The sequence below is a fragment of the Daldinia vernicosa genome (assembly GCF_022497035.1).
Source record: "Daldinia vernicosa strain CBS 139.73 unplaced genomic scaffold F5Y00scaffold_7, whole genome shotgun sequence".
Taxonomy (NCBI): Eukaryota; Fungi; Ascomycota; class Sordariomycetes; order Xylariales; family Hypoxylaceae; genus Daldinia; species Daldinia vernicosa.
The window spans coordinates 423,318-448,880 of NW_025953923.1; the positions used below are offsets into that span (position 1 = coordinate 423,318).

General features: G+C 47.0%; 9 protein-coding genes across 9 annotated transcripts; 3 read left to right on the top strand and 6 right to left on the bottom strand.

Moving 5' to 3' along the window:
* Positions 1-4: 4 nt before the first annotated feature.
* Positions 5-597, bottom strand: F5Y00DRAFT_273737 (uncharacterized protein; the record flags this gene model as incomplete). The annotated part of the gene is made up of 1 exon (XM_048013227.1): positions 5-597. One exon carries the CDS (start codon positions 595-597, stop codon positions 151-153), a length of 447 nt encoding a protein of 148 aa, XP_047868223.1. The 3' UTR covers positions 5-150.
* A 1,027-nt stretch (positions 598-1,624) lies between these two features.
* F5Y00DRAFT_273739 (Der1-like family-domain-containing protein) lies at positions 1,625-3,206 on the top strand (the record flags this gene model as incomplete). The annotated part of the gene is made up of 3 exons (XM_048013228.1): positions 1,625-1,671; positions 1,730-2,006; positions 2,383-3,206. The coding sequence occupies 3 exons, from the start codon at positions 1,625-1,627 to the stop codon at positions 2,812-2,814; spliced, it is 756 nt and encodes a 251-aa protein (XP_047868224.1). The 3' UTR covers positions 2,815-3,206.
* On the bottom strand, positions 2,931-5,415 carry F5Y00DRAFT_192849 (uncharacterized protein). Its single transcript, XM_048005201.1, has 3 exons — positions 4,687-5,415; positions 4,365-4,616; positions 2,931-4,306 (listed from the first exon to the last, which is right to left on the bottom strand). Exons 1-3 carry the CDS (start codon positions 4,967-4,969, stop codon positions 3,216-3,218), a joined length of 1,626 nt encoding a protein of 541 aa, XP_047868225.1. The 5' UTR covers positions 4,970-5,415; the 3' UTR covers positions 2,931-3,215.
* A 2,110-nt stretch (positions 5,416-7,525) lies between these two features.
* F5Y00DRAFT_273741 (uncharacterized protein) lies at positions 7,526-8,494 on the bottom strand (the record flags this gene model as incomplete). The annotated part of the gene is made up of 3 exons (XM_048013229.1): positions 7,526-7,631; positions 7,701-7,911; positions 7,972-8,494. 3 exons carry the CDS (start codon positions 8,492-8,494, stop codon positions 7,526-7,528), a joined length of 840 nt encoding a protein of 279 aa, XP_047868226.1.
* A 1,260-nt stretch (positions 8,495-9,754) lies between these two features.
* On the bottom strand, positions 9,755-12,832 carry F5Y00DRAFT_227779 (carbon-nitrogen hydrolase). Its single transcript, XM_048006531.1, has 4 exons — positions 12,682-12,832; positions 12,289-12,621; positions 12,222-12,234; positions 9,755-12,171 (listed from the first exon to the last, which is right to left on the bottom strand). Exons 1-4 carry the CDS (start codon positions 12,815-12,817, stop codon positions 9,801-9,803), a joined length of 2,853 nt encoding a protein of 950 aa, XP_047868227.1. The 5' UTR covers positions 12,818-12,832; the 3' UTR covers positions 9,755-9,800.
* Positions 12,833-17,163: 4,331 nt separating this feature from the next.
* F5Y00DRAFT_192904 (uncharacterized protein) lies at positions 17,164-19,396 on the top strand. Its single transcript, XM_048005202.1, has 4 exons — positions 17,164-17,926; positions 17,982-18,045; positions 18,093-18,247; positions 18,308-19,396. Exons 1-4 carry the CDS (start codon positions 17,662-17,664, stop codon positions 19,030-19,032), a joined length of 1,209 nt encoding a protein of 402 aa, XP_047868228.1. The 5' UTR covers positions 17,164-17,661; the 3' UTR covers positions 19,033-19,396.
* Positions 19,397-19,447: 51 nt separating this feature from the next.
* On the bottom strand, positions 19,448-20,529 carry F5Y00DRAFT_273743 (SET domain-containing protein; the record flags this gene model as incomplete). Its single annotated transcript, XM_048013230.1, has 2 exons — positions 20,465-20,529; positions 19,448-20,409 (listed from the first exon to the last, which is right to left on the bottom strand). Exons 1-2 carry the CDS (start codon positions 20,478-20,480, stop codon positions 19,448-19,450), a joined length of 978 nt encoding a protein of 325 aa, XP_047868229.1. The 5' UTR covers positions 20,481-20,529.
* Positions 20,530-20,865: 336 nt separating this feature from the next.
* On the bottom strand, positions 20,866-22,589 carry F5Y00DRAFT_273745 (major facilitator superfamily protein; the record flags this gene model as incomplete). Its single annotated transcript, XM_048013231.1, has 2 exons — positions 20,866-22,362; positions 22,440-22,589. The coding sequence occupies 2 exons, from the start codon at positions 22,587-22,589 to the stop codon at positions 20,866-20,868; spliced, it is 1,647 nt and encodes a 548-aa protein (XP_047868230.1).
* A 243-nt stretch (positions 22,590-22,832) lies between these two features.
* F5Y00DRAFT_192915 (putative C6 transcription factor) lies at positions 22,833-25,422 on the top strand. Its single transcript, XM_048005203.1, has 4 exons — positions 22,833-23,313; positions 23,370-23,397; positions 23,453-23,896; positions 23,947-25,422. Exons 1-4 carry the CDS (start codon positions 22,898-22,900, stop codon positions 25,159-25,161), a joined length of 2,103 nt encoding a protein of 700 aa, XP_047868231.1. The 5' UTR covers positions 22,833-22,897; the 3' UTR covers positions 25,162-25,422.
* The last annotated feature ends 141 nt before the right edge of the window (positions 25,423-25,563 follow it).

Here is a 25,563-nt window from a genome sequence, read left to right on the forward strand (position 1 = left end):
TTTCCAAATACAAAACGCTTTAACTGTTCCGACCGAGCGCCTTCCAAGCAAAGTATCAATTTGATTTGTAGAAACGGACTGGCCGTTGTAGGTAGTTGATATGATTGTAACGGAGCATGCTGGGATTGATTCCGAGGGGCCTATGAACTATTACTCCTGCGATGTTGGGACTGGGCGTGTGAAGGTGGTGCTTGGAAGCGGAACTTCGCCAGCCCGCCATGCGAATTCCGTCTTATTCGGGATGATCCTATTATCGGCAACTTCCCACCTCTCGAGCCCATAGAATGCGTTCGCACGTTCGTTGATGTCTGCGATGCACAGTATCACTGAGCGGTCGGGTGCCCAACTCAGAGTAAGGGTGTGAAGAGGATCTGACTGACAGATCTGGTCGACGAAGAGGGTGCTCGGGCTAGGAGTCCCTATCATGTTGAGGTAACACTGAACCGTCTCTCCCGATCTGTGCTTGTGCATGAAGAAGCTATATTGGCAACTCTTCAGGTCGCATACAATAGTGCTATTGTAGAGCGTCCAGGTGTCCAAGGGCTGAACTTCCTGCCCCAAAACGGCGATGGCGGGAGCTAAGATAGAGAAGCGCATTTTGATTATAGCGAATTTACTTGATAAAAACCAATAAAATAATCGGATAAGAGGTAGCTTCAAAGGTTGATATGTTGTTATATTTATATCGTAGAAAGCCTAGAGTTTTTTGATAAACATAAATAATGTTTCCTTGCAAGGCGACAGCGTTTTTGAGGAAAGTCTATTCCTGAACTTGTTAACTTATCTAACTTTAAAAATACCTGATTGCGCATAGCTGACGTCCTATGTACAAATCTAAGCAGAAAATCCTGGTCTGCGAACGGCTATATCTGAAACCTACAGAACTAGAATGGGTGATTGCATATGTGGTCGAATGCCACTATTAGTGATATCGGCAATAGACTTTACCTTAGTCAGTAAGCAGTAGTTACTTATAATGGGAAACAACATATATACATCTTAGGTAGTTTACGATGAAGATTATGAAACTAGTCTCCAGATATATCAGCTAAAACTAGTAAGAAATTTATTAATGAAATTGATCGGAATATGATTGAAGGTCAAGACAAGATCTTGATGAAATGCAAGCGAGTTGTTCTAGCCAATTAGACTCGACGGTTCTTTTCTAGCTCTTCCAACTTCTGATAACTTATAGGAGACACTATGCCACTAGCCGCATCACGTGCTTCTACGTACTAGTAGAAGTGGAGCTTCGAGGCTAGACTGAAGCTTACATAAGGTTTCGAGCTAAGTATTTTTTCTCGCTCAAATTTGACACGAAACAGAAAATCTTCTTTCTTTCACCTTCTATTCCCGTCGTTCCTCTTCCGACCGAGGTAGATTTCCAATTGGCCAACCATGCGAACGGCAGCGCTGTCTGCCTCCCCGTGTGCCGTGCCACCATCTTCGTCATTGCCACCTTGAGGCTCTTGTAGTCGTGTTGAAAGCATACGTGTCTTTGCTGCTTTCTATTTCTTAACTGCAATAGGAACTGCAAAACACCTCTATTCCTACCAACATCTCGTAAACATTTTCACACCTGAAGCAGTTGACTGAATCCTTATTACCTTAAAATACCGCAATCATGGCGGACATGGTTAGTGTCTACATGAGCACGCCTCCGATCGCCAGGTAAGTCACATTCTTGCTTCTCCTTTGATAAATCCACAAACTAACATTATCTCAATAGGACGATCGCGACGGCGGTGTTCCTCTGTTCTGTAGGAGTCTACACAGGCATACTAAATGCCGAGCCTTTCGTCTTCCACTATTCGCGGCTCATCCAGTTCCCACCCGCTCTATATCTAATCGTAACAAGTTTCCTTTTGACAGGACCTGGGATGGCTGTATTGTTTGATACCTACTTCGTTTTCACATATCTGAGCCAGCTCGAGACGGGCAACTCAAAGTTCTCGAAGAAGGAAGACATGATATGGTACCTCTTCTTCATCGCTAGCATTATATTGGTAGGTCATATCTCCTTACCACTAACCCATTACCTGTAAAGAGATGAATTGTCTCTTTCACCAAATTTTTTTTATCTATTTACCCTACACCCTAAATACCTCACATATCTGCCCGCATAGTGGATTTCCTCTACAGCTATGACGGTTCCTGGAGATGAGGAAGATCACCCCTGCACTGTGGCTGGCCCGTCATTCGCATACCTCATTTAGGGTCAGTCCGGAGTGTGGGCATGGTGGGATGTCTAATTGGATGACTCGAGCAACGTCTTCGGACACATTTGCTCGGGTGGTTTGTAGCGCCCTACATACTTAGCCCTAGTTCCTACAATCTTGACATTGCTTCGAGACAGGAGCAGCTTGCTAACTAGCGCATTAGCCTTTGAACGCGCTCTTCACAGGTGGCTTCGTGTTACTACAAGCGCTGCTTATCGCATTGTGCTACACGGCGACACAGGATCAGCGAGGGATGAACGCACACTTCTACGTTATCACTATTCCCGCGCAGCTTATGCCTTACTGCCTTCTAGTCGTACAGCTTCTTTTCCCAAACGGCTGGGAGAATTTGAAGATTGGATTGACCGGCCTAGTTGCCGCTCATCTCCACGACTTTCTCACTCGGATATACCCCGAGTTTGGACATGGTCCGAATCTAATTCCCACGCCGCGGTTCCTTTCGTGGATCATGAGCACGCCTAGTATCCAGAATACCATTTACGGGCAGTCGATCGCCCCCATTCCCGGTGGAGGAAGGACTGGCCCTCTGCCAGACTCGTGGCGGACTCAGGGACCTGGACGACGTTTGGGTTAGATGCTACAAATTCAGATAAACCGGCAGTGGTTTGTCCATGGGAATGAATGAATTAATACAAAGTAATACTCTAATTGCCGTCTCATTATTGGACTTCGTTTCCTTTCATTCATTTTATAATATGTGACTTGTCTATGTACGATATTCCACGCTATCTGAGGTCCGATTACCAACGCGATGGACGCTTGTTACGTCTAGTAACTGTAAGATGGCTTCTGTATACGCCATGTAATTATGTGCATCGTCTCCCGTTCGTTTCCCATTCATTGCAATGCCATTCCACTTTCCTAATACCTCGCCCCAAGCGAAGCATCCAGAACGCCATCCCTAATATTACCAAAAGTCCCTCGGGTATCTATGCAGATGTATACACGCATACATAAATCATACACGAGACGGGCTTAACCGTAGAAAGAGCTATTTCCCGTCCTTACGTTCAGATCCTCTCCTAGTCGTGGTGGCGGTGCGACTTGCTGCTCAAGGATATCCGTGTTGGACGTAATGTACAGCCCGCGATCCTGAAACCGCCGCTCGTGGATTGTCAACGGCTTCGATATCTGCGCATCACCGCCAAATTGCTTCTCTTGTGTGTTGACTGGCGTCGCGCCCTGTATCGATATCACCGGCGGGGAGTACTTCTTTGGTACCCTGATATGTGGTACCGTGGGCATAGACAGCGACGGAACCTTATTGTGGCGAGCTGGGGGAGGAGGAGGGGGTTGAGCCACGGGTTGGGGGTTTTTCAAGAGCCTCGTCGTTGCGGAATCGGCTGGGGAGGGCGACCGGTTAGAAGTTCGAGATGGGGGGTGCGACGATGGTGGTGGTGGTGGGAGATGTATCGAAATAACGTCTTCGACCGCGTTTAGATATTGCTGCATGACGTAGGAGTCTGGTGCGTGATATTTCACAGCTGCAGGAGGCGCTGGGGAAGCTGTTCTAGAAGGACCCCGACTCGTATTTCCGGGAATGTAGGCAGGGTGAGTAGGAAGTTGTCGTGGATCCAAGTTATAGTTTGCTCGCCGCGCCATCATCTCTTTTTCAAGGACGTCGTAGTACTTGGCGTTGTTTGTATATGCCCTTTGGGCCTTAAGCTCGTAGTCGCTTATCATTGATACCGGGGGCTTGCTATCATAGGATGCAAAAGCTCCTTTACTCGGTGCTGAGATGGAGCCACTTCCTCCTCGAGGATCGTAGTCCGAACTCATGGCGTCACGCTCCCGGGCCCTCTTTTCGCGACGATTGTGAACTACGAAAAGTCCTAGCCCACCTAGAAATAGAAGCGCGCCTCCAACAGCGATGCCCACTATAGCACCAGTGGTCATTGATGTCGGATTCGAGTTATCGGCCTTCGACGTGTCAGTGTCATCGTCATCGTCATCGGTAGGCGGTGCGGTGATTTTGATCGGAGTATCAGAGAACAATGTTCCCGAGAGCCCAATTAAGCTGCCCGGTGCAGGAGTCTGTTCGCAGCCAGCTTGCAGAGCAATAAGAACTACTAACAGTTAGTCGATCTCGTTTACCCAATAATCAAATATGAATATTGATCGTACAGTTAGCTAAGTAAGCTTGGTTATCGCTTGCTTGAAAGCATTGGTAGCATGCCTCAACAGATTCGTTCTTGAAAGCGCCATTCCCCGCCGTGCAATATCCGAATTCCGACGCATTGTTCGGGTTTGATATGCCATATTTGAGCGATTGGGCCAGAGGAGCGCACCCATAATCAATATCGCACGGGGACGAGATGGCCTTTGGGGCATTTGGAGAACCAAAAACGCATACATCGACGGCATATCGCAAGTTGTCTTTCAAGACCCATGTCAGTCATTACGGCCATATACAGAATAACATAACTTAGGTAGATAGTAATCTCACATAGAAACCAAGAGACGTCATTCTCAGAGCCACTAACGGCCTTGCTGTCCTTTAGGCAGCTAAGGCAGTTTTTGAATTTGATACCAGTTGACGAAGACCCATAATCGCTATCGAGACAAGTGATATCTGACGAGTTCGTTGACGATGCTGCCGGATTTTGTGTATTGCCATCCTGATGGTCTAAGCACACTGCAGCGCACGGTGACCCTGGTGTAACTTGAAGAGAGTTGACAAAACCAAGCAACAGAAGTAGCACACCAAGGTTCAGGACTGAAGAGACCATTTTGGCGGATATGACGGTTCGTGGTCGAGGAAATCTAGGGCAGGCGGAGGGATAGGGATGTTACGAGGACGGGGTTCCTATAATGGTGAAGAACACATGGCAAACCTCCGAGCACCACGATCTAATTCTGTAGACAAGATCTTCTCCAAAGTTCAGCAGTAACAGGCTCCGCTAGTGGATAACAATATCCGTAAAGAGTATGAGGCTCAAAGCCCGCCGTGCTGGAGGGTCTCCATCTCATATATGACCGTCTACCTCAGCCCACCCCGCATCCCACCGCAAGGCAAGCGGTTGCGCGGAGATGACGGATGTCAAACATCCTCTTAGCTCGTAGGCAATTTTACACTTGTGCTAAGTAAAGAAGTGCGCCTAAGAAGCTTGTCTATGTCCGTTTGTGGAGAATGTTTCTGATAATAGCACTTGGGTTTTCTTCGGCCAGAAAATACGGCCATAGACGATCCAATGGAAGGGCAACAATATCCTAGCCAACGGGACTGGGCAAGTTAAGATGAAAGCTCGAGAGCGGCCAATATGCCGGCCAAGGCGTCCATTTGGGCAGGTCTTCGCAGGCCTCTGAGCAATGACAATGTCCGGGGATGGGCAGGCGACAGAACATGTAGCCAATAACAACAGAGCGGGAAGAGGTAGAAGCGCGAAATGTAAACCAAGTCGATTTGACGAGATTGATTGGCCAACCGCGTACAGGGGGAGGTTGGGGCTAATCCTAGAAGAGACAAGGGTATGAAGAATGATAGGCTACCATGCAACGATGCCAGGCAGATCCAGCGGGTTTGGTAAACGCCGGCCAGAGAAGCGGCCGGCCGGGGGTCCTCAGCTCTGATGAAGGCTTCATTGCCCCTCGTAGAACTTGTTTAAGACATTCTATAAACGCTCATGAGCACGAGGCCGCGGGATGACGGACAGAACGAACAGAACGGGAAACTCGAGTTAAATTACCACTTAGGACCATGGCTCCGCTAGATTCATGAGTTATTACAGCCATGTTCTTCAAAATACCAAGGACAGAAACTGAGAAATTCGAGAAGATGAGAGAGAGCCTTGATGCAAATGCGGCAAGGCTTGCCGACCTCGCTGCCTCAACGCGTTTAATCAGCTCATTTATTTTGTTGGTGTAAGATTTAACTAGTGTAAATGTATTGTACGACAGCCACGAATAGAATCTAAACGCGTATGTACTATGTATGTAAAGTGATAGCGGCTGCATTGCAGATGCAAGAACCACCGTTTCTCGCTTCTTTCGCTTATGCTTACATACAATGGAGCCTTAACTGCAGGGTGCATTCAGGCCCGACCTTGCCTCTTTTAAGGTGCGCCGAAGTCCCACTTATTGTCGGCACGGGATCCAGTTTTTCCGGAATATCTCGAAGTACATACCTAGTACCTTAGGTAATCTCACGTCCACTACCTTAGGTACCTCCTACGCAACTTCAACGATCACACTTATATCTTTAAATTCACCAGTTTAAATTCACAAAATTGGTAGATATCCATCGTTGAGATCGGGATCCCGCATCCCACCTACCAAGCATGATCATCAACCGTTACTCAACGGAGCGGATGTCGAAACATAAAACATAAATCATCGGAGTCGATCGCTACCTTTTCATGCTACATTAACGAATAAATATCGTGGCTCTCTAAGCTCAAGACATTCAACACCTCCTCATTCGTCGACACTTATCCGAGTACATAGTAAGGATCATCGTGTGCATACAGCCCGATCCTGTTTAACATCAATATCCCGATGCCCTGCTGCCGGGTGAATATGTAGTAGGTAGGGCCCCTTACATCGGCGCTTAAATTTGAAGCTCCGCAAGGGATTGCGCGCGGGAACTAGCCCAAAGAGACGGCCTGATCGCGCTTAAGTGATATGAAGGGGTTAGCTTCTCGCGCGAATAATACCTACGCTATCAATACATCCCTGCCGTCTCTACCGTCTGTCGGGTCATCTAAAAGCCACTGGACCCGGGGAGTCGCATATGTTGGTCGTACATGATAGATTGCCAGATGTAAATCTACGATCGTATATACCTAGTCTACATTTAGAATATATCTACATATAAAGGGGTAATTGCCGCTACTACCCCTTGCTTTACAGAGTTTTATATCAAAGATTAAAATGTCGGGGATCGTTCATCGACTTACATGTCATCTCTTCTAATATCTTGGAATGAAGGTTTTTTATTACACCTCCTTCGTATGTATACGACAATGCAGGAATTTAATCCTTATGGTGCTACGTTGATGTGGACTTGAAGTAGGTAATCAATCCATTATCGTATGAAGTTGGCTAGCTTAGATGTTCCGCGTCCTGGCCTCCCCTGTTATGATGGCCTGCAGAATGTAGGCCATACGATAATAGGCAAGAGTTACATAGGACTGAACGCAAAGAAACTAGCATGTTCACTATCTGTCAGTCTTTATCCCAGCGTCCCCGAAATCCTAAAACCTCTGCCATGTCCGTTCTTAATCATTAGGTATTCCTCCTGATTCCTCATCCGTTCGTCAAGGCCATTCAGTAGGCTTACATTAAGCTCAACCACAGTTGCAGGGCAGCACCTGGCTTGGCCCGGCTGTACCTAATGCCTCATGCGAGTTAATGTCGTTATATCCAAAGAACGCATTGCTATCCCTACTCGGGCTAGGTATTCATGACATTAGCCATCAGCCAAACGATTCCTCTGAATAGATAAGACATATATTGACTTACGGGACGAGTGTCATTACACCTGCATCCTGAGCAGGCAGGTATCCCCAGTGGACTGTCCAGTCGTTATCAATGCATTTGGCGTTTGAAAATCCCCACGTCTTAGGATCTACATCTTCAGGGGCTTGTAGCCTAAGCTGGCAAACCACTCCGTCAGGGGAACCATCTAGGATGAGCATGTCTATGAGAATACGATGTTCTGATGGTATTACGGCTGGGCATAATATCAGCATCCTATTAGTTAAAGTGTACCTAGTATAGAATTGTAACCAACCTCGATACATATTCTTAACAGTCCACGTGGTAACGTTATCTCGTGCTAATAGGGTTCTCTCGAGAAGGCTTCGGGCACGAGATGATCCAGGGGTCTTCGGTGGGTAGGCAGCAATGATTTGCTCGGGAATATGCGCGCCATTGTTCAACGCCTTGTCGTCGAACCCGAAGTACGCCTCGACATTCTCCTCCAAATCAAGTAGAACCATGACTACGAATCCCTCTGGGGCATGTCCGCCGTTAACGCTATACCTTTCAGTTCCGTTACAGGCTAGACCGGAGAAAGTAGCCACGCCGCAATCATGTTCATTATCCGCATTTACTGTGAACCGACAGACTGTAGGGCTGCTGTTAGGTGCTTCGGACTGGGAAAACCGGAACTTCCAGTCGCAAGTTTCGTTACCAGCAGAACGAATTCGGGAGGCGTTGGAAAGGGTCCAGTTGCCAGCCGGCTGCGGGTGCTTCTGTCCCTGAGCGAGAAGCACGAAGAGTTGACAAAGTAATGGAACCACAAATTTCCGCATTTTGAGATAAGACCATCGATGGTATCAGATTTATCTTAGAAAGAATAAAATATTTAACTTAGGATGGACTCTCTACACTCTTAGTTACTATCGTTGAGATCTATCCTAGCCTATTTATACAGCTTCCTTAAACGACGCTGTATTGTCCTCCTCGAGACGGAACTCTACCTACGTAAAATGAGACATCCCACAGATCTGACTACTAATGCAGACACCCGCAACCCTAGGCCATAATCGCGTCGGGATAATAGACGAGTAGTTTGACGATCGCAATTACTCTTTCTTGTCTCTTTCTCGCGAAGCCAGCTTCGACGTAGGTATCCCCTAGCCTTCCAACGTGATATTAGGGATAAACCCGTACGATCAATCATCATCATCATCATCATCATCATCATCGATCACCCTGAAACGGGAGATGGTAGCCTAGGAAAGCCACGCGTCTAGTCTCATCGGTCGAAGCAAAAACACGGTTTCAACTTCTAACGAAGTAATCAGTACGAAACGTCATACCTAGGTACCTAGCTTTTCTGCATGTTAGGTACCTGTTTGATTGTTTTTACTTGACTCGTCGTGTCATCTAAGCTAGGAGGCCTACGCCATACAAACGGAGCCAATACCATATTATCGTGTGACAAATATCCGTGTAGTAGCTCTTAGTTACCCGGATAACGATGTAATATTAGCACTAGGATTACGACTGCAGGCTACTTGACTCGAATACTTCGGTTTCACAACAGATTCGGACGTTGCTTACCTACATACGCCGGGAAATTTGTTTGTCGTTGCACTAGAAGAGCAAAGGTCCTATTAGGTAACCGTCATGCTTTGCAACATGTCTGGGGCGAGCACCGGGTATGAGCTTTACTATTCCTAGAGCTTTCCGTATGGGAGAATCCCGATAAAATAGCTAGAAATGTTAGAGGTAAAGGGACCTTTGCATCGTGTCTAAAAGGTATCCATATAGCTCGAATATATTTGAAACATGAACGACGATACGCCAAGATACATATGGTACTCAAATTAATATATGTTGTTAGGATGTCCCTTGAAATGTGAGGACGTTACCAACTTTTCACTTTACACAGCCAAAGCCCCGATAATCGGCCCTCTATGAGACTTGCTATTTCTATGTCTACCTACGTAGGTATCTACATATTCCAGTATAACTCGAATTTATATCTTTATTTAGATCTTTAATCGAAAGAATGTCCGCCTTGAACCAAACCAACTCCTCGCTTAATATAGTGACACATTTTCCGGGTGCATCAAATCATTCCTAAGCTCATTACACGTTAAAGTACCACTACTACCAAACAGCACTCTTCGGTCTAACTTTGTCTATCGCCTCTTGCCCGATATGCTTCGCGATCTTTAGAGGTTGGGCGAAAGGAGCGGATCGAGGCGTGTTAGGTGTAGCATGATTCTCATCCATCTTAAAAACCATGGCTTTTGGTGTCTTTGGATCAAACAAGAACCAAGGCGCGGCAAGTGAATCTTCTGCGCCGGCAAGGGTCTCGGCAGAAGATGCGTAAAAGTTTGAGGGTGCCTCAAGTTCGTTGTCGAGAGGCTGATTTGAGGTTTCAGTTACACTTTTAGTCTTCAATGGTCCACCCGACTCAGGAATAACTCGTGACAAATCAAACCTCTCTCCGTTAGAATCATTGGAATGTAGGCTGGATTCTCGTCCCGGAGTGCCAATGTGGTTATGCCTGTCCCCATGAATTGCGCAGCTTGGTGAGCGTCGCACAATGATCTCTTCCACAATCTCATCATCATCCCCGCTGTCCATGTCCCCTTGAACAGACCACTCTGGCGAGCCGTCTCTCCTCGTGATATCTGCATGATAGGAGGCTCCAGCGAAATCCTTCTGTACTCGCTGCCGTCCACGGCTGATAGCGCGGGGTTGCCAAGAATTTCCTACAGCCTCTTGGACTGATGGACCTTGGGCCTTATAACTATTACTACGCGACCTGGGGGCCTGAGATGTTGGGCGATATGTCGATTCGACGTTGCTCATGCGGGTATCTGGGCGGAATACGGCCGAAGGTCCTCTAGCCGCTGAGCTATCAAGTACGCTAGGACTCGCGCCGATCAAGACTGAAGCTTCTACAATATCGAAATATTGTTGGTCCATAGGGTCATCCGCAAGAATAGGGTTAGTAGGACGACTCCGACTTGTATTTCGCGACTTAGGCGAAGAGGGACGATCTGGATAAGGCGAGGACGTATCGGCTCTCTGCCCAACAGAAGACCCTAGGCGTGGGCTTATGGTTTCAAGGCGTTGACCAAGTGCGTTTGAATCGGGCCTCTGACCAAACGACGAGTTCGAACGCTCAATTTTTCTTGATCGGCTGGTAGTGCGCGATTTAGGCGGTGAAGATTTTCGTAGATCTTTGGTAGCTGGATTGGGTTTTCTACCTTCCACGCTTACCTCCGTAGCTCTAGACATGTTTTCAGTAATTGGCTTTGGGGACCGTGATGAGTGTTCTAATATAGGCGACCAGTCGTGTAGTTCCTTCGAATTCCGTAGGCGCGAGTCAGAAGGAGTCCAAAAGGACCTGATTGGAAATTGCGGACTCAAATCGTCAAAAGCTGTGGTCGGGGTTAAGATGGCATTCTGCTGTTCTGTTGGGATATGGCTTCTCTGACCAAAATCAGGATGAGGTGTGGGAATGTGCGGGCGTCTATGAGCATCCTTTGGGATGGTAAGCTTAGGCCGGACGGCCAAGGGTGTTGGACTTGGTGCCGTTGGAGTCGGAATCGAATCATTTGCTAACTTAGGGGGTGGGATCTGTATCCGGGGGGATGTTGTCTTGACTTTCTTAGACGATAACCGATGGGAGCTCAAGCCCTTAGAATCAATGGTCTCCTTAGAACCTCGAGTGCGACTTGAACCTTTCGACTTCCTTGATGTTACCGAACGGCCTGAACCGATTGAACCTTGCATGGATTTCGTACTTCCATCACTTCCAGCTCTGGGACCATGACCTAAGGGTACGTAATCATAGTCTTTTGTGGCTCCACTATGTGATATCGATTCATAGTTAGCGAGTATGGACTCACTCAATGGTGAAATAGGCTGAGTGGGAGCCTTAGACATACTGGATGAGTTGGTGTTTTTCGGTGCTTGGGTCGTTGGAGTGTTCGTAGAGCTGTTTCCTCCTGTTGATCTAGGCTGTTCCGACCTCCCTGAAGGATCCTGCTTGTCAGGTCTGGCCGGTGTATTGGGCGAACCGCCCTTTGACTCATCATCGGTCGAAGAAACCACTGGCCCATTGTCATCAGGCCGATACACCAATTTAGCATATGGGGCAGCATCTGTATCAACAACCAGAAGCTCCTTCTCTCCCCTGCCGAGGATCCCATAAACATTTACCTCACCATCTTTTATCCCAATCACAGCGCTGGTTCCGGCGTAAACTGCGTCATCCTCGATACCACAGCGATTTGCAAAAACCACGATGATTTCGTCCTCGCTTTCTGCTCTGATGAGCGGCTCTAATCTGGTTACCCAATAGGTCAATGTCTCCAAATCCGGATCATTGGGCATGCGAGAAAACATTCGACCATCCTCCCTTGTGAGCCATGCCATCGTAAGAATGACGAGATTTGATCCCATCTCTAGAACGTGAAACGCGAATTCGAAAGCGTGAAATGGAGCCTCGAACTTATACGGGCTGAAGAAAAAGTTAGTGGGTTCAACTATATGTTCAGTCGCATCGCTCACTTGATATCCATGCCTAAACGAATTGTTAGCCCAAAGAGCAATAAGGTTCATAGTGAAGGCCACACACAAATGCCCAGGGAGGTGTTCCTATTCCCAAGGCCAGGGATAACCCCTTGCCAGAACCCCTCGCCGCCTTCCAGAGCCCATGTCTCGTCCGTATAGTATAAGAAACTCTTTCTATAATTGCCGATTGTTTCTCCTTCGCCATTGACGACAATGGCCGAGTTATAGTACTCGGGTCCGGTGGGCCATTTCGCTTTTACGTCACAACTCTCTGGGTATCCGACTATCGTAACGCAATTGTATTTGAGAGCGACCGTTCTCGCCCAGAGCGCAGTCACTCCAGAGCCTTGAGGCTCGAGGAAAGGGCTGATCTGTTGAAGCGACTTGAAGTTATACCCTTGATGGAGTCAGCGTCATGATTTGAATGCATTCAAACGCACTTTAGGTACGGCTATACCTGAGAAAGCTAATTCGGGCAAACAGAGCAGATCGAGGTTCTCGGGGTTCGCTTTACTCAAGACTGCGTCGGCTCGGTTGAGGTTATTATTGACGTCCCCGAGCTTCGGGGCGAATTGCAGACATCCTATCCTCATTTTCCACCCACCGCCTCATAGAAACCGAGGACGTAGCCGTATTGTCGATTCCTAGAAATATGATAGAAATATGACGAAGAAGAGGAGAGGAGTGCTAAGGTCTAATTTTGTACCCAAGTAACTATATTAGGAGGAGGTCGGAATCGGTGGTTCTGGGTCCGATACGACTGTCGCTTAAGTAGAACGTGGATGATAGGTGATTAAATCTAGATACCTAGTGTCCTCCTCTGTTTTGCAGTGGCGTACAGATATCGTATCGCACCCAACGATCGCACGACTCGAGATCCTGCGAGTGAAAGCAGAAGTTAGGAATATAGTAAAAGGAATACCAGATTAAATGATAAGGAAAGTAGAAGAGTGGAGGCCGATCGAGGGGACGTATAACACCAACGTATTCACTAGCATATATTATGTAGAGTAGGGTAGGATGGGGTGTTAATTATAGCTGGGGTCAAGTTGTGATGCTACGTTTTTACCACCAAGGCCTGCGAGATAGCACGTTTAAGACAAGGGGGTGATACTGAGGTACAGCTAACAAAGGAACGATAAACCGAATAACAGGAAACTGGTTGGGAGCAGTATGCGTGTGTCCGGACGAGGGTCTAAACGCGCAGCCAACAGTACTGCGAATATAAGCGCCTCATGGGTTATATAGGCTGACCTTTATAGCCTCGCGGCCCTACTGAGTCGTTTAATGAAATAACATATTTCAGTTATGATTTATATATTGAGCTCACAGAGACCATATATAATTCACTCGAAGGATTTGAAGGTAAAGCAAAGCTAACCATCGTCAGTTCTGCTCCAACACTTGGATCCTTGCGCAACTTCACTTCGTTCGCGACTCGATCAGTACCTAGGAAAGTAGGTACCTAACGTATGGTGTGGACTACAAAAACGACTGTAACTTGCCACATTTATTTGGTGGGTGGCTCAGATGACCATCAATCATCCAATTGACATGGGACAATCATTGTGAACCGTCGGTGAAGTTCCGATGGTGGTGTAGTAGTAAAGAATTGGCTTCAAGGTGTGGCTGGGCGATAATTAATGATCCGCTGCAGAACATCTCTGGCTGTGGTGTAACTCAAAACGTCGTGGGGCGGGAAAGGCCGCTGAAGAATCCCAGAGGCACGGATAGGCCAGTAGACTGCCGGTAGACTGCCAGAAAAGTCTCCAGAGTCCACCAATGGTCTGCCGATGAACCCCTGTTAGCCTCGAAAGCGCTAAATACACCACTGTGAGTGGGTGAGATAGCGAAGGTAGTGCTCCGCATATGATCCTTCCATAGTGATGGGATCCGACGAGGGGCTTCCATATGGGTCGATATATATTGCTTATGTAGAAGCCAGAGAAAAGATGTTCTTCTCCACACGTGCCACTATCGAAGTATGGTGAGGATACCTACCTCCTATATAGTGTATTCTTTCTTCATTAGCGCTTAAATGAGGCTACTTCAGTTGGTTCAAACTTCCGATAAGTCTTAGTTGGGGAAACACAAAATAGACAGCCAGAATGAAAAATATGAAAAATAGTGGGCTGAACCCCTGTAAGAATGTGACGTACCTGGCGAAGAAGTACAACGATCTGGATATAGGAGACGAAAAAGCCCTGTTCAAAATATAGCCCCAATAATGTCACGAACGGAAGGTCCTTTGACTGGTCAGTCCAGTGTTCCTAGGCGATGAACGAAGCTGGGGAGGGTCCTCAAAAGCGTCAATATTAAACGCCAATGTCGCTGGGTATCTTGAGTCTTAACTTGGGTATCCTCTATTCGAAGCAGCTTCACAGCAGTCGTTATGAGCCGAAGGATTATGCCATATATCAAGAAGCCAATATGGAACTCTAGACTGTTGGGCCTATGAAGTTAGAGAGGCGTGCCAGGATACATAGTACCCCATTTCGGCAAATTCTGGCAGCATATCCTGTTTTGGAACTTAAACATCTATAAGCTGTTAGCCCAGACCAACATAGTCGATTATCCGGGCGCAACCAGAGACATAAAAAAATAATGTTAGCGCTTCTAACATATAAGTGTTTCTTTAAATGTCTCAAGCTTGAGCACCGAAGCTTGCAGGATGAGAAGACATAACCTACTAGCTTCAGCGCGACTCTCTTATCAGCCACAAGGTACCTACACAAGTGAAGGCAACTATGTTTTGAGCATGGATGTTCTATCAAGGGAAAAAACCGAGTAGAAAAATTGACATGATGGCCACCTCGGTCTTCAAATGCCAAGTCGAGTAGCGTCACTGGAACAGGGTGCACATCTCACTTGAGCAGCAAAGAGGTAGACCCGTCACTACCATCCCGTTCTTATGAGATACAAAAGAGCGCTCACTAGAATAATAATAATAGGATAAGACACCGACTATGATGCATGAGGATTGTATAATGGCTCACCAAAGGCCAATGCTGTCGGCCTAGAGTAGCAAAAGCGTCGCAAGGTTATTTCGCGCTCGGCGACGACTGGCCACCAAGGCAAATCCGTAAATTTAGGGAGAGCTAACGCCATGTGTTGGTTAGTTCCATATGATATCAATACATGTGGAAGCGGAAGTCTTACAGTTTATGGAGCAGACACTGCTGTCGGGGGCAACCAGTCCTGCCCCATGGAACCGACGCTTCCTTCATGGATACACTCGAGGCAGGTAGGAGATTAACTACCATTTAACCAGGCTTTTGAGCAAGCTCAATGTTAAAGCCAATGTTAAATATCTGTGTCTTGTAATCCCGAGTGATAATAGATGCGTCGTTGGTCCGGAGTCTTCATCCCACACAATACGGCACTCTGCGCGTAGGAGGGGAACGAGAGGAAGAACAAAATGTGTTGGAAGTCGAGGTAATGTTCGCAATCCGAATTAAGACTCCAGGGAAAATGTATGGATTTAAATTCAAACATATCGGAAGGGTTAAAGGTCTGTATTGGGTTGGCATACTCGGCATGCCGATTATTTTCGGATCTCGGGACGAAGCGTTCGGCTGAGGCTGTGGTATACCTATTCGAAACCAAATCCACATGCCTCATTCGTCCCATTCCCTCTCGGCTTACCACCTTTTAAATCTAAATACGCGCCGATTAGATGTGATGCTACATAGCATGTGTGTTTCAGGCCAATATTATTCTCTCAATTTTCTAGTGATGGACTAACCTAATAGCAACAGTCCAATAGCATGAAAGGGGGCTGTATGGTTGTATGTATGTTGGTGCAAGATTGAAAAGCGAACATAGATCTAATCTACAAAATTGGCTTAATCTTCGAATCTCATTGATCAAACCTTCCTACTTTAGGGTCTTCATTTGGCGCTTAAGCTTGTAGGATGTCAATTTGTTTAGTCAAGAGGTATGATCCCGCCGGCTCGGCACATTAGTAGTACAAACGGGTTGAGATATCCGATTTAATCGGCATGCCGTCTCGGTCATCGTTAAGCCGCGTCATTCACATCCTGGTTGGAATTGCGACGTCCCATGAGAATGACGAACAGGAAACTACTTGATGACATATTCTGGTTGTTACCTTGCTTTATAATATATGCCCTCTAGCGGCTCTCTATCAAGTGGTTGCTTTTTGACTACGTGGTACGAGTATTTGCGAGGGTAACACTTCTAACGCCTATCATACATCATAGGGTTAGGAAAATAAGAGCAAATGGATCTCTCAACGGCTTCGTCACCAAGTCCCGACGGTTTGGGTCGCCCAGTACACAAAAGTGTTCTCCAGGCGATTCGCTCTTGCGAATCACCTCATTTGATACGTGAGACGAAACCGATCATAGAATTACGATAGGTTGAACTCTTATCACGTACGTAGATCGAAACGGCCACACGGGCGATCAAGTATGCACGCCACATTAAGATCGTGGGTGGTGGGATCGTAGAAAATACCTTTACCGCGTGACTGTCAATAGATGAATACGGCTAATTTCTCGGCTCGTCGCCATTTTCGCATTGCACGCATAAGGCGGCCCCCGAAACCACAAGGTCAGGACAAAAGGGTTGCTTTCTGCATAGTAATTATTAGAGTGTGTTTAGGTAAATGTGCCTTGTTAGCTTGTGTGACGAAGCGTTCGTTTTCCGAATTGAGGTTATTTCGGTGGATCGATGATTTGGGGGCCCAGGGGGCCATGTTGAGCAACGTTCCTTCATTCAGCAATTGGACGAATGTATTAGCGGAGCCATTTTTGATCTCCAATAAACAGCCGTAATGAGCAAGGGGCCTTGCATCCGGAACCAGTGTCAATACACGTGCTCTAAATCCCTATTGGACCTTTTCGTTTAGCCCCCCTGAATCCTGCCCCCCCGGCCCCCCGGACTAACCATACGCAATCATACCAGTACAACCATAGCATAGTCCCGATCCTCCGACTTTATCGAGTTGTGATAGCCTCCGCACGGCCCCCCTCTTCATGATTTGCATGGCTCTGCCGAACTAATTCGTCCACTGAATGGATCTAGTGAGGTGATGTGCGTCGATCCGATGAGGCGGTCGAGGCAAATATTATCAAGACGTTCGCGCTTATAGTCCTCTTTTCAGAAGCGACTTCAATTCAATAGAGATGAAACCACGTTGACGAAGCGCCCTCACTGCCCCCTTGCTTCACGGTTGAGCGAAAGGCTCTCTCTCTCTGAGTAGAGATATTAGAGATTTTATAAACGAACGTCTGTCTGCGGCTCAACAATTGCTGCTTAGGCCCCATCTTGGCCGCAGATAGCATCTACCTCGAATCCCGGCTGACTACCGAAAGTACTGGATGTCTTAGGTACAACATCTATCAAACCTATAAGACTTCGAGACCCGATATTTCTCAACCGTAGACAGACGTCGCGTAGGAGGCAAGGAAACATGGTAGCGACATTTCGAGTCTTGCCATTCGCAGCCCTTTGGCATGCATCGGCTGCGTTACTTGTCGCAGATGGATCAACATGCGAGACGCAATGCGGCAATGTACTTGGCTCAACAACAGACGATATGATAGTCTGCGAAGATTCGGCATACAGCGTCGAATCATCAGGCCAAGTCTTCGAAGCCTGTATCGGCTGCGAGTCGACGAGTTCGTACGCAACACCAAACGGGGCACAAAACAAATCCGACTTACAATATATGCTATGTAAGGCTTCGTTCATTCTCTTATATACATCACAGTTACTAATTCATGTTGTCAGATAATATGCGATATGCTGTCAATTTATGTTTATTCAACACCGGAACAAGCCCGTGTATCACTTCGTATGTGTCTATCGCTTCTCATTCCACCCCGGCGCTAACCTCAGCAGCTTCGCTTGCGGTAATATCGAACAAGCGATCAAGTACGGCAATCTTACATCTAGTAGCTCGATATATGGCTACTGTGACATGTGGACCGACTATAACCTTGATAAATGTCACTCTTGCTTGACCTCTTCACCTGACAGCAACTACCTTAGCAACTGTATGATCCATTGTAAATTACCTTACCATGGCATAAGCTGACCCTTGTCTCTCACTACAGATATCTCGATTCTAGATGGCGCTTGTAGACTAAGACTTGAACCGCCAGCTACCCTTCCCATACAAGGTAACATCTTTTCTACGGATGTTGTAAATGTAACAGACCCTACGCCTACGGCCACATTCTCGCCTCCAGGGTTAAAAGGCCCCTTGGACTCCGGGGAAATTGCCGGTATTGTCGTCGGTGGCCTTGTCGTGCTTCTTACTGTCGTCGGATGCGGAATTATTCTTAATGGCAAGCGCCGGAGAAAGGCGTATCTCCGCCGCCGGGAACAAACTACTAAGAACAGGCCTTCATCCCAGGGCGGTGGAGAGATGTACGAGACACCCATTAGTCAGAAGCCTCTCCGGGGCTGGCAAGACTCGCCCATCAGTGCATCAACCCAGACCGCCTTCACACCCTACTTCTCGCCTTATTCGTCTCAATACAATAGTCCCGTCAGCGGGGTCGAAGGCCCTAACATGGCGTGGCCAATAGAGAAGTCTGATAACATCGGTATTGCAATAAGCCCGGACCGTGAGGTCTACTCGCCATGGAGTGATAAGAAGGGCAAGGAAAAGGTTGCAAGCGTGGGAGATGACGGTTACGAGCTGCAAGAGGGCGTGAACAGTGCTGGTGGTTACGAAAACAGGATTCAACCCTCGCACGCCTACAACCCGCCTTTACTAAACCATCCCGGTTACGGGAGGCGCAGTACAGGATCTCAGGAAGGCCCGCGAGAGTAAGAAGGGGTACGGTATAGTTGCCGCCTATTAGGTGGTATCACTGGATATGGTGCGGATTGAATCTTTTACGCTTATAATATTAGCGAGGAGTTGTGGTGTACGATGATATACCTAAAGGTCGTGTTTGATGAGTCATGCTAGAATTTCCTCGGTCATCTACGAAGATATATGCTATAATGTCGGGTTGAGGTGTGACGGCCTTGATTTAATTTGGGAGTTTCATACCATGGGAGTTGGCTTGACTTTTTGATTAGTTTACACAATTGATTGAGGGTATGAGTTCGTCTTGAGAACTCTGATTGCCGTGCCTCACGGATTATCAGTACCAAGTCCTCACTCAATTTCACCCAATTCTACTTTATTATCATTGTATTCGAAATGATACTAGGTTAGGCACTATGGAAGTAAGTACCCTTCAGATGTTGCGTAGTGCCCGAAGCATCTTGGGAAGGGTTTCATCAGCAGCATCGGCTCGCCCATAGAGTCTGAAAGCCATGTGGACCTTCCCTAGCCAAGTCGGTTCCGCCATAACATTCTTGACAATCCTGACATTGCTCTCTGTTTCAAATAAGGGCGATATTGCCACCATGAAGGGTTCGAGCCTTTCCCTCGCGAGATAGTCCAGCAATCCCTCCTCTTCCAACAAGAATGCGGCCAAGAGATGATATATCATTCTATTACAGATCGGAATACTTAGGCTCTCTGCTGCTTCTTTTAGTTTACGATCAGCGATTATTGGAGATGAGGAATTTTGTCTCTTCCCATCTATGTCAACACCGCGTATAAGATAATCCGACGCACGGATGAATGTTCGCCGTACGTCGCTAAGCTGTTGAAAGGGGGTGCCGAGTTGACAGGCTTTACAGTCGCAGACAAAACGCAGCGCTTGATGGCGCTCACGTCTGGTCCTGCACTCGAAATCGCCATTATAACAGAAAGTGATTTCCTCGCCGGCCACGATGTCCCTTATCGCAAACATCGTGATGATCTCGCCACTGCACTCCGGGACCTTGGCGTTAGGCAGGCAGGAATGATTGAAACGCGAATGGAGCAGATATAAGCCGTGCTCTGAGTTGGCTTCTAGAGCGAAGGAGTTTTCTGCGAGAACTTCGTTGATTCTCTCGAAGGGCCCACCGGCATTGTCACGAAGGAGCAAAAATTGTTGTTTTGCAGTCGGTGTCAACCGTTGAAATGCTGCGAAAACATCTTCGTCTGTAATATCATCGGACGGTTTTGGAATAATGAAGAGTGGTTTCTCTATCAAGATCGCGTCTCTTTCCTTGATCAACCTCGTAGCGAAGGCACCCCACCCTTTCCCAGGCGAGGAGGGTCGTAGTTCGAAGGGCGCATCTCTAGGTATTTGGAGTCTGCGATAGGCTAGAGGAGTAAGTTACCCAAGCAGACATTGCACCTAAGTTATGGGTAGGCTCACGATGGTCTTGGGGCATTTTTATTTATTGGTATGTTTGCGGTCCGGGGATTATGGGATGATGAGGCGGGATGGCTTGAGCTTTGTTGGTAAGGTGCCTCACAAAGACTCCAATGCCATGCCAACAGTGATACAAACGGGATGTGCAATTTACGGTAGCATGCAGATTTAATTGCATTTCTAATCAATAGGTATTAACGCACAACTCCCAAGGGATATTGTAAATGAATCTTTTTACCAACTTTAATGTAAAAATCATTTCAACCATTTCGAAAAATCCGTAGTAGCCCATATCATAGGTAACTACTTCAGGTGGTATAATAATAGACAGTTATATACAAGAGAGGAATTCTAAAAGATATAGTCTATAATACATTTTGGTCTATTTAATTAATCGAATGATATTAGACAGATTCCTGAGCCTTGGTTGGCTCCCCAGGCTTAGTTTTACCTGATTGCTCTTGAGCGCGAGCTTTCAAACTGCGCCATTCCACGAAAACGCTGCCGAAGATAGTGATACCACACGTAGATATCACCATGTAAAATACATCGATTATAGCTGCATTATAGTCGGAAAGGAGTGTATCTAACTCGCCCCCAGAAACCATATTCCTCAGCTCAGTGGCACCACCTCCAGTGACGGAACTGGGGTTAATACTGGGAACATTAGATAGCTTCGAGATGAAGCTGTTGAGAAAGACGTTTTCAGCGACTGGTAGGAATATAGCTGAACCGAGAAAGCGCGAAAACGTCACGATTGCGGTCCCGGTTGCGATGTCTGGCCTCTCTAGGACCGTTTGCACAACGTTCATTGGCTGCTGCATACCAACTCCAAGGCCAACTCCAAAAAGTATCTGGTAGCCAATCCACTTGCCATCGCTGATGGATGGAGTGAATGTCGTCAAAAGACCAGCTGCTATTGGCATTATAACAGAGCTAACTAAGAAGAAAGGGGCGTAGTACCCAATCTTGGAGACCATAATACCGGATAAGATGGAGCTGATAACGGTTGAGAGGACCATAGGAATCATCATAATTCCGGAACCAATTGCATTGGTGCCTTTTACGGCCTGGAACCAGATAGGGAGGTAGTACATTAGAACCATCATACCGGAACCATTGAAAAAACCGTACCAGACAGCGGCGATGATGCTGCGTTGCTTTATAATACGCGGTGGGATTGATGCACCTTCCTTCTTCCAAGCCTGGACGCCAATGAAGACGAGACATAGGACACCGCAGAGGACTAGAAGGACGATGATGCGAGCGTCGTTCCAAGGATACACGGCCCCTCCCCATTGAAGAGCCAAAATCAAGCAAACGATTCCCGGGAGGAAGATGAGGTTGCCGATAGGGTCTAGCTGTTTAACCTTCTCAACCCAACCTGTTGCCTTCGCGTCGAGCTTCTGGTTGGGTAAGTGCAGGATCAACGAGGTGACAATCATCGACACTGCCCCAACAGGAAGATTGATATAGAAACACCATCTCCATGTTACCCTATCGGTAAAGCTACCTCCAATAAGAGGGCCAATAACTGATGCAATTCCGAAGATGGCCCCGAAAGCACCTTGGTAGATCGGTCGTTGCTGTAATGGGACGGTGTGGAACATGATAACCATCACCCCCGAGAATAACCCCGACGATCCCATTCCTGCAATAGCACGGCCGAAAATGAAGGCAATAGAGTTAGGAGCCGAACCACAGATAGCTGAGCCAACTTCGAATAGAAAACAACCAGCCAGGAAAAGAGGCTTGGCAGGGTAGAATTTGTAAACTTTGCCCATGACAAGTGAGAGGCCGCACATCGTCAGTAAATAGGCTGAGCCATACCACCCAATGTCGTCTAGGGAGTGGAATTCGTTGGTTATACTGGGAATAGCCGTCGATATGATGTTTTGGTCCTGCATTAGAACTATGGGTTAGCAGTCGATCTGAACCCTGATAGAAAAAAGTGTCTTTCTAAAATTATATCACATACCAAAGTAACTAAGAAAACCGCCAAGTAAAGTGCCGCCATGATGACAACCCTCTTTTGAGGGCTAGGATACTCATTGATCTCTGGTTTGTGGTTCGCCTGCCCGGCGCCCTCAAGGGGTTTCTCTTCACTATTTGCTGTATCTTGCGACATGATGGCTTAAAAAGAAAAGCTTCTATTGACAGGCGACGAACAGAATAATTACCTTAAAACAAGATATCGCCAAGAAGCCAAGCAGCAATTTATACATCTAGAAAGGTTGTTGGATTTTCCCCTAATTCGTCTTATACGACCGGGACCCACACCGTAAAGGGGGCCGGATCCCGCTGCTCGGGACCCAAAAATTGATTTTTCGCCTCCGAGCACCGAGAAATATCCACAGTCAACTCACTCATTGTGCAACTCCACGAACTGCAACACTACCTCCTTTTATCTCCATAGAATTATTAAGTCTGGAAAAAATGTCCCAGTCTACAGTAGCGATGCCGCTCGGCCCCGAGGACGATCTTAAAAGTTACTCGTGCGTGATTTGCCGGCAGCGAAAGGTCAAATGCGACCGGCGCAACCCCTGTTCTAATTGCGTCAAGGCAGAGAAGCCATGCAGCTTTGTCGCCCCAGTGCGAGGGAAGAGAAAAAGAACGAAACCACCCAAAGAGAGTCTCCACGCTAAATTGAAACGGCTTGAGGAGCTATTGAAATCATACGGCGCGAAGACTGAACTGTCCGATTTCGACGACTCCGACTCAGAGTCGATATCTCACCCAGATGATGAGATAGCCAGGTCTCTAAGCCCAAGTCACAATGATCCCTTCTTCAAGCTAGAAGATGATAAACCGAAGCTCATAAAAAAGGAGGGAACGTCAAGATATTTTGATATGTATGTCCCTTATTAACTCTTTCTTCAATACCTAGTTCCTAACATTCATTTCTTAGCACACCCTGGGCTACTATAGGAGATGAAGTATTTACTATCTATTCCCCGCTTCGAGTGCCAGCTTTCTCTAAACGTTGCCTAGTTTCAACACCCAGAGGTTGGTGAGTCAACAGATGAGGCAAATTTCCATGAAAGTGGGATTTTCTTCGAGACGGAACCAAATTATGCCTTCGACAGCGTCGCAAGCTTACACCCTTCTTTGCCGATATTGGCAAAGATGAAGGAAGTGTTTCTAGATCGAATTGATCCTCTGATGAAGATAATCCACGTCCCTACATTCTGGGCCGCGCTAACAGACACACTACGGAATCCTCATAACCGCTCCAGAAGCTTGGAAGCATTAATATCATCCTTCTATCTGGTAGTCGTCACATCATTAACGGATGAGGAGTGCCAAAACTTGTTTGGGATAGAGAAATCGATAGTCAGTTCCCGCTACAGGCTTGCAACTCGCCGGGCTTTAGTACATGCTGGATTTCTATCTACTTCCAGTCCGATGACGCTCCAGGCGTATGCAATTTTCACGGTAAGCTATTACCATTCAACCTCCTTGCGCCCTCATTCTAACTCGGGAAGATGTGTGAAAGAAAAAGTTATAGACATGATACCTTGTTCGTATTATCAGGAGTTGCGATCCGACTGGCTCGGAAAATGGGATTGCATCGTGACGGTTCACTTCTAGGGTTATCTCCATTTGAAACTGAAATGCGGAGGCGGCTTTGGTGGCACCTTGTCCATGTGGACTTTCGCTTGGCCGACATCCTCGGCACGAGGCCTTCGTTAGATCTCGTTTCCAAGGATACTAAGATACCGCTAAATGTGAACGACGAAGATCTTGACCCAAATATGGTCGAATTACCCCCGGAGCGCAACGGTATAACTTCTGTTTCATTCTGTTTGATTCGATGCGAGATATTAGAAGCCTTGGAAAGATTTATGCCGTCATCTATCAATGGGGTGGTACACTGGGAGGCGCTCCGCGGATCAGACATTCCTCTCGCCGAAAAGGACCGCATCATAGATCAGATCGAAGATCATCTCGAAACCAAGTATCTACGGTATTGCGATCCGTTGAATTCGCTTCATACTTTCATATCAATCATGGTCAGGTCGTCCATCGGTAAGATGAGAGTATTTGGTCATAGCCCCCGGTCGTCCGCCAACAGACCTATCAAAATGCCGCAGAGCGAGCGCAACTTGGTATTCGCGAACTGTATGAAGCTTTTGGAATATTTAACCGTATTGCACGGCGGTCTGAATAATATGGAAAAGTACATGTGGCAAATCGGCACCAGCTACCTCTGGGGTACAATGCTCTACGTGCTCATCGAGACTCGGAGTCGCAAAAAAGGCCCCGAGGTTGACAGGACGTGGCAGTTGATTGGAGAGGTCTACTCACACTATCCCCAGATTTTCGAAGAATCCACCGGACCTGTGTTCACCGCAATAGGGAAATGGACATTGCAAGTTTGGAATGAGTGCGCCGCGGCTTTAAAAGCCGAAGGGCACCCAGAACCGCCAATGCCCCGGTATATCGAGAGAATCCGTCGCTGCCGGGAAACGTCGTCGGAACCACAATTCAAACCCAAAGGTCCGGCTGCGGATTATGGGCCTATTACCCCGGATTCATCTGACTACACCAGGATGCAACCTCAGGGGTATGAAGGAAACTTCGGTGATTTAGAAGCTTTTGGGCCTTGTGATTTCTCGGATCTTCTATCTCTCCAGATGGACTCGAACGAGTGGATACAATGGGATCAGATAATTGCAGAACCGAGCGGCTTCTCTTAACTTAACATAGTATGTTAACCCTTGATTTAAGCGAGCATGAGTTATGAACGGGGTCGAATGAGAGGGTTTTGGTATGCTACCTGGAGAATTAGGAGACGGGCGGTTGGATTGGAGCAACTGGATTACTCGAATATGTGTACGATAGGAATTCAACTATATACCCAAGCAGGTGTATTGTATTATTACCCTCGGGTTGTCTACAAGTTGAGCATATTAGGATCGTGGATATAAATTTGGCATAGCACTTTTCAACATTCACAGCTATCTCTAACTGTCCATGATTTCTCTTGTGATCCAGCCCCTATATGACAATTATTTAAGGACGTAACTAACTTGTTGGTACTGCACTGCAGTCCACACGAGTGACACCCATTGCATACGTTGAACATTGCCCTTTTCATT

What these genes read in the sequence shown, in the direction of transcription:
- F5Y00DRAFT_192904 (XM_048005202.1), top strand. Translation starts at nt 17,662, where the DNA reads ATGGTAGCGACATTTCGAGTCTTGCCATTCGCAGCCCTTTGGCATGCA. An exon ending in CGACTTACAATATATGCTAT is followed by an intron (nt 17,927 to 17,981) that starts GTAAGGCTTCGT and finishes TCATGTTGTCAG; the next exon opens with ATAATATGCGATATGCTGTC. An exon ending in ACAAGCCCGTGTATCACTTC is followed by an intron (nt 18,046 to 18,092) that starts GTATGTGTCTAT and finishes TAACCTCAGCAG; the next exon opens with CTTCGCTTGCGGTAATATCG.
- F5Y00DRAFT_192915 (XM_048005203.1), top strand. Translation starts at nt 22,898, where the DNA reads ATGTCCCAGTCTACAGTAGCGATGCCGCTCGGCCCCGAGGACGATCTT. An exon ending in ACGTCAAGATATTTTGATAT is followed by an intron (nt 23,314 to 23,369) that starts GTATGTCCCTTA and finishes TTCATTTCTTAG; the next exon opens with CACACCCTGGGCTACTATAG. An exon ending in AGGCGTATGCAATTTTCACG is followed by an intron (nt 23,897 to 23,946) that starts GTAAGCTATTAC and finishes TAACTCGGGAAG; the next exon opens with ATGTGTGAAAGAAAAAGTTA.
- F5Y00DRAFT_192849 (XM_048005201.1), bottom strand. Translation starts at nt 4,969, where the DNA reads ATGGTCTCTTCAGTCCTGAACCTTGGTGTGCTACTTCTGTTGCTTGGT. An exon ending in TGACGTCTCTTGGTTTCTAT is followed by an intron (nt 4,617 to 4,686) that starts GTGAGATTACTA and finishes GGGTCTTGAAAG; the next exon opens with ACAACTTGCGATATGCCGTC. An exon ending in CCAAGCTTACTTAGCTAACT is followed by an intron (nt 4,307 to 4,364) that starts GTACGATCAATA and finishes AACTGTTAGTAG; the next exon opens with TTCTTATTGCTCTGCAAGCT.
- F5Y00DRAFT_227779 (XM_048006531.1), bottom strand. Translation starts at nt 12,817, where the DNA reads ATGAGGATAGGATGTCTGCAATTCGCCCCGAAGCTCGGGGACGTCAAT. An exon ending in GCCCGAATTAGCTTTCTCAG is followed by an intron (nt 12,622 to 12,681) that starts GTATAGCCGTAC and finishes GACTCCATCAAG; the next exon opens with GGTATAACTTCAAGTCGCTT.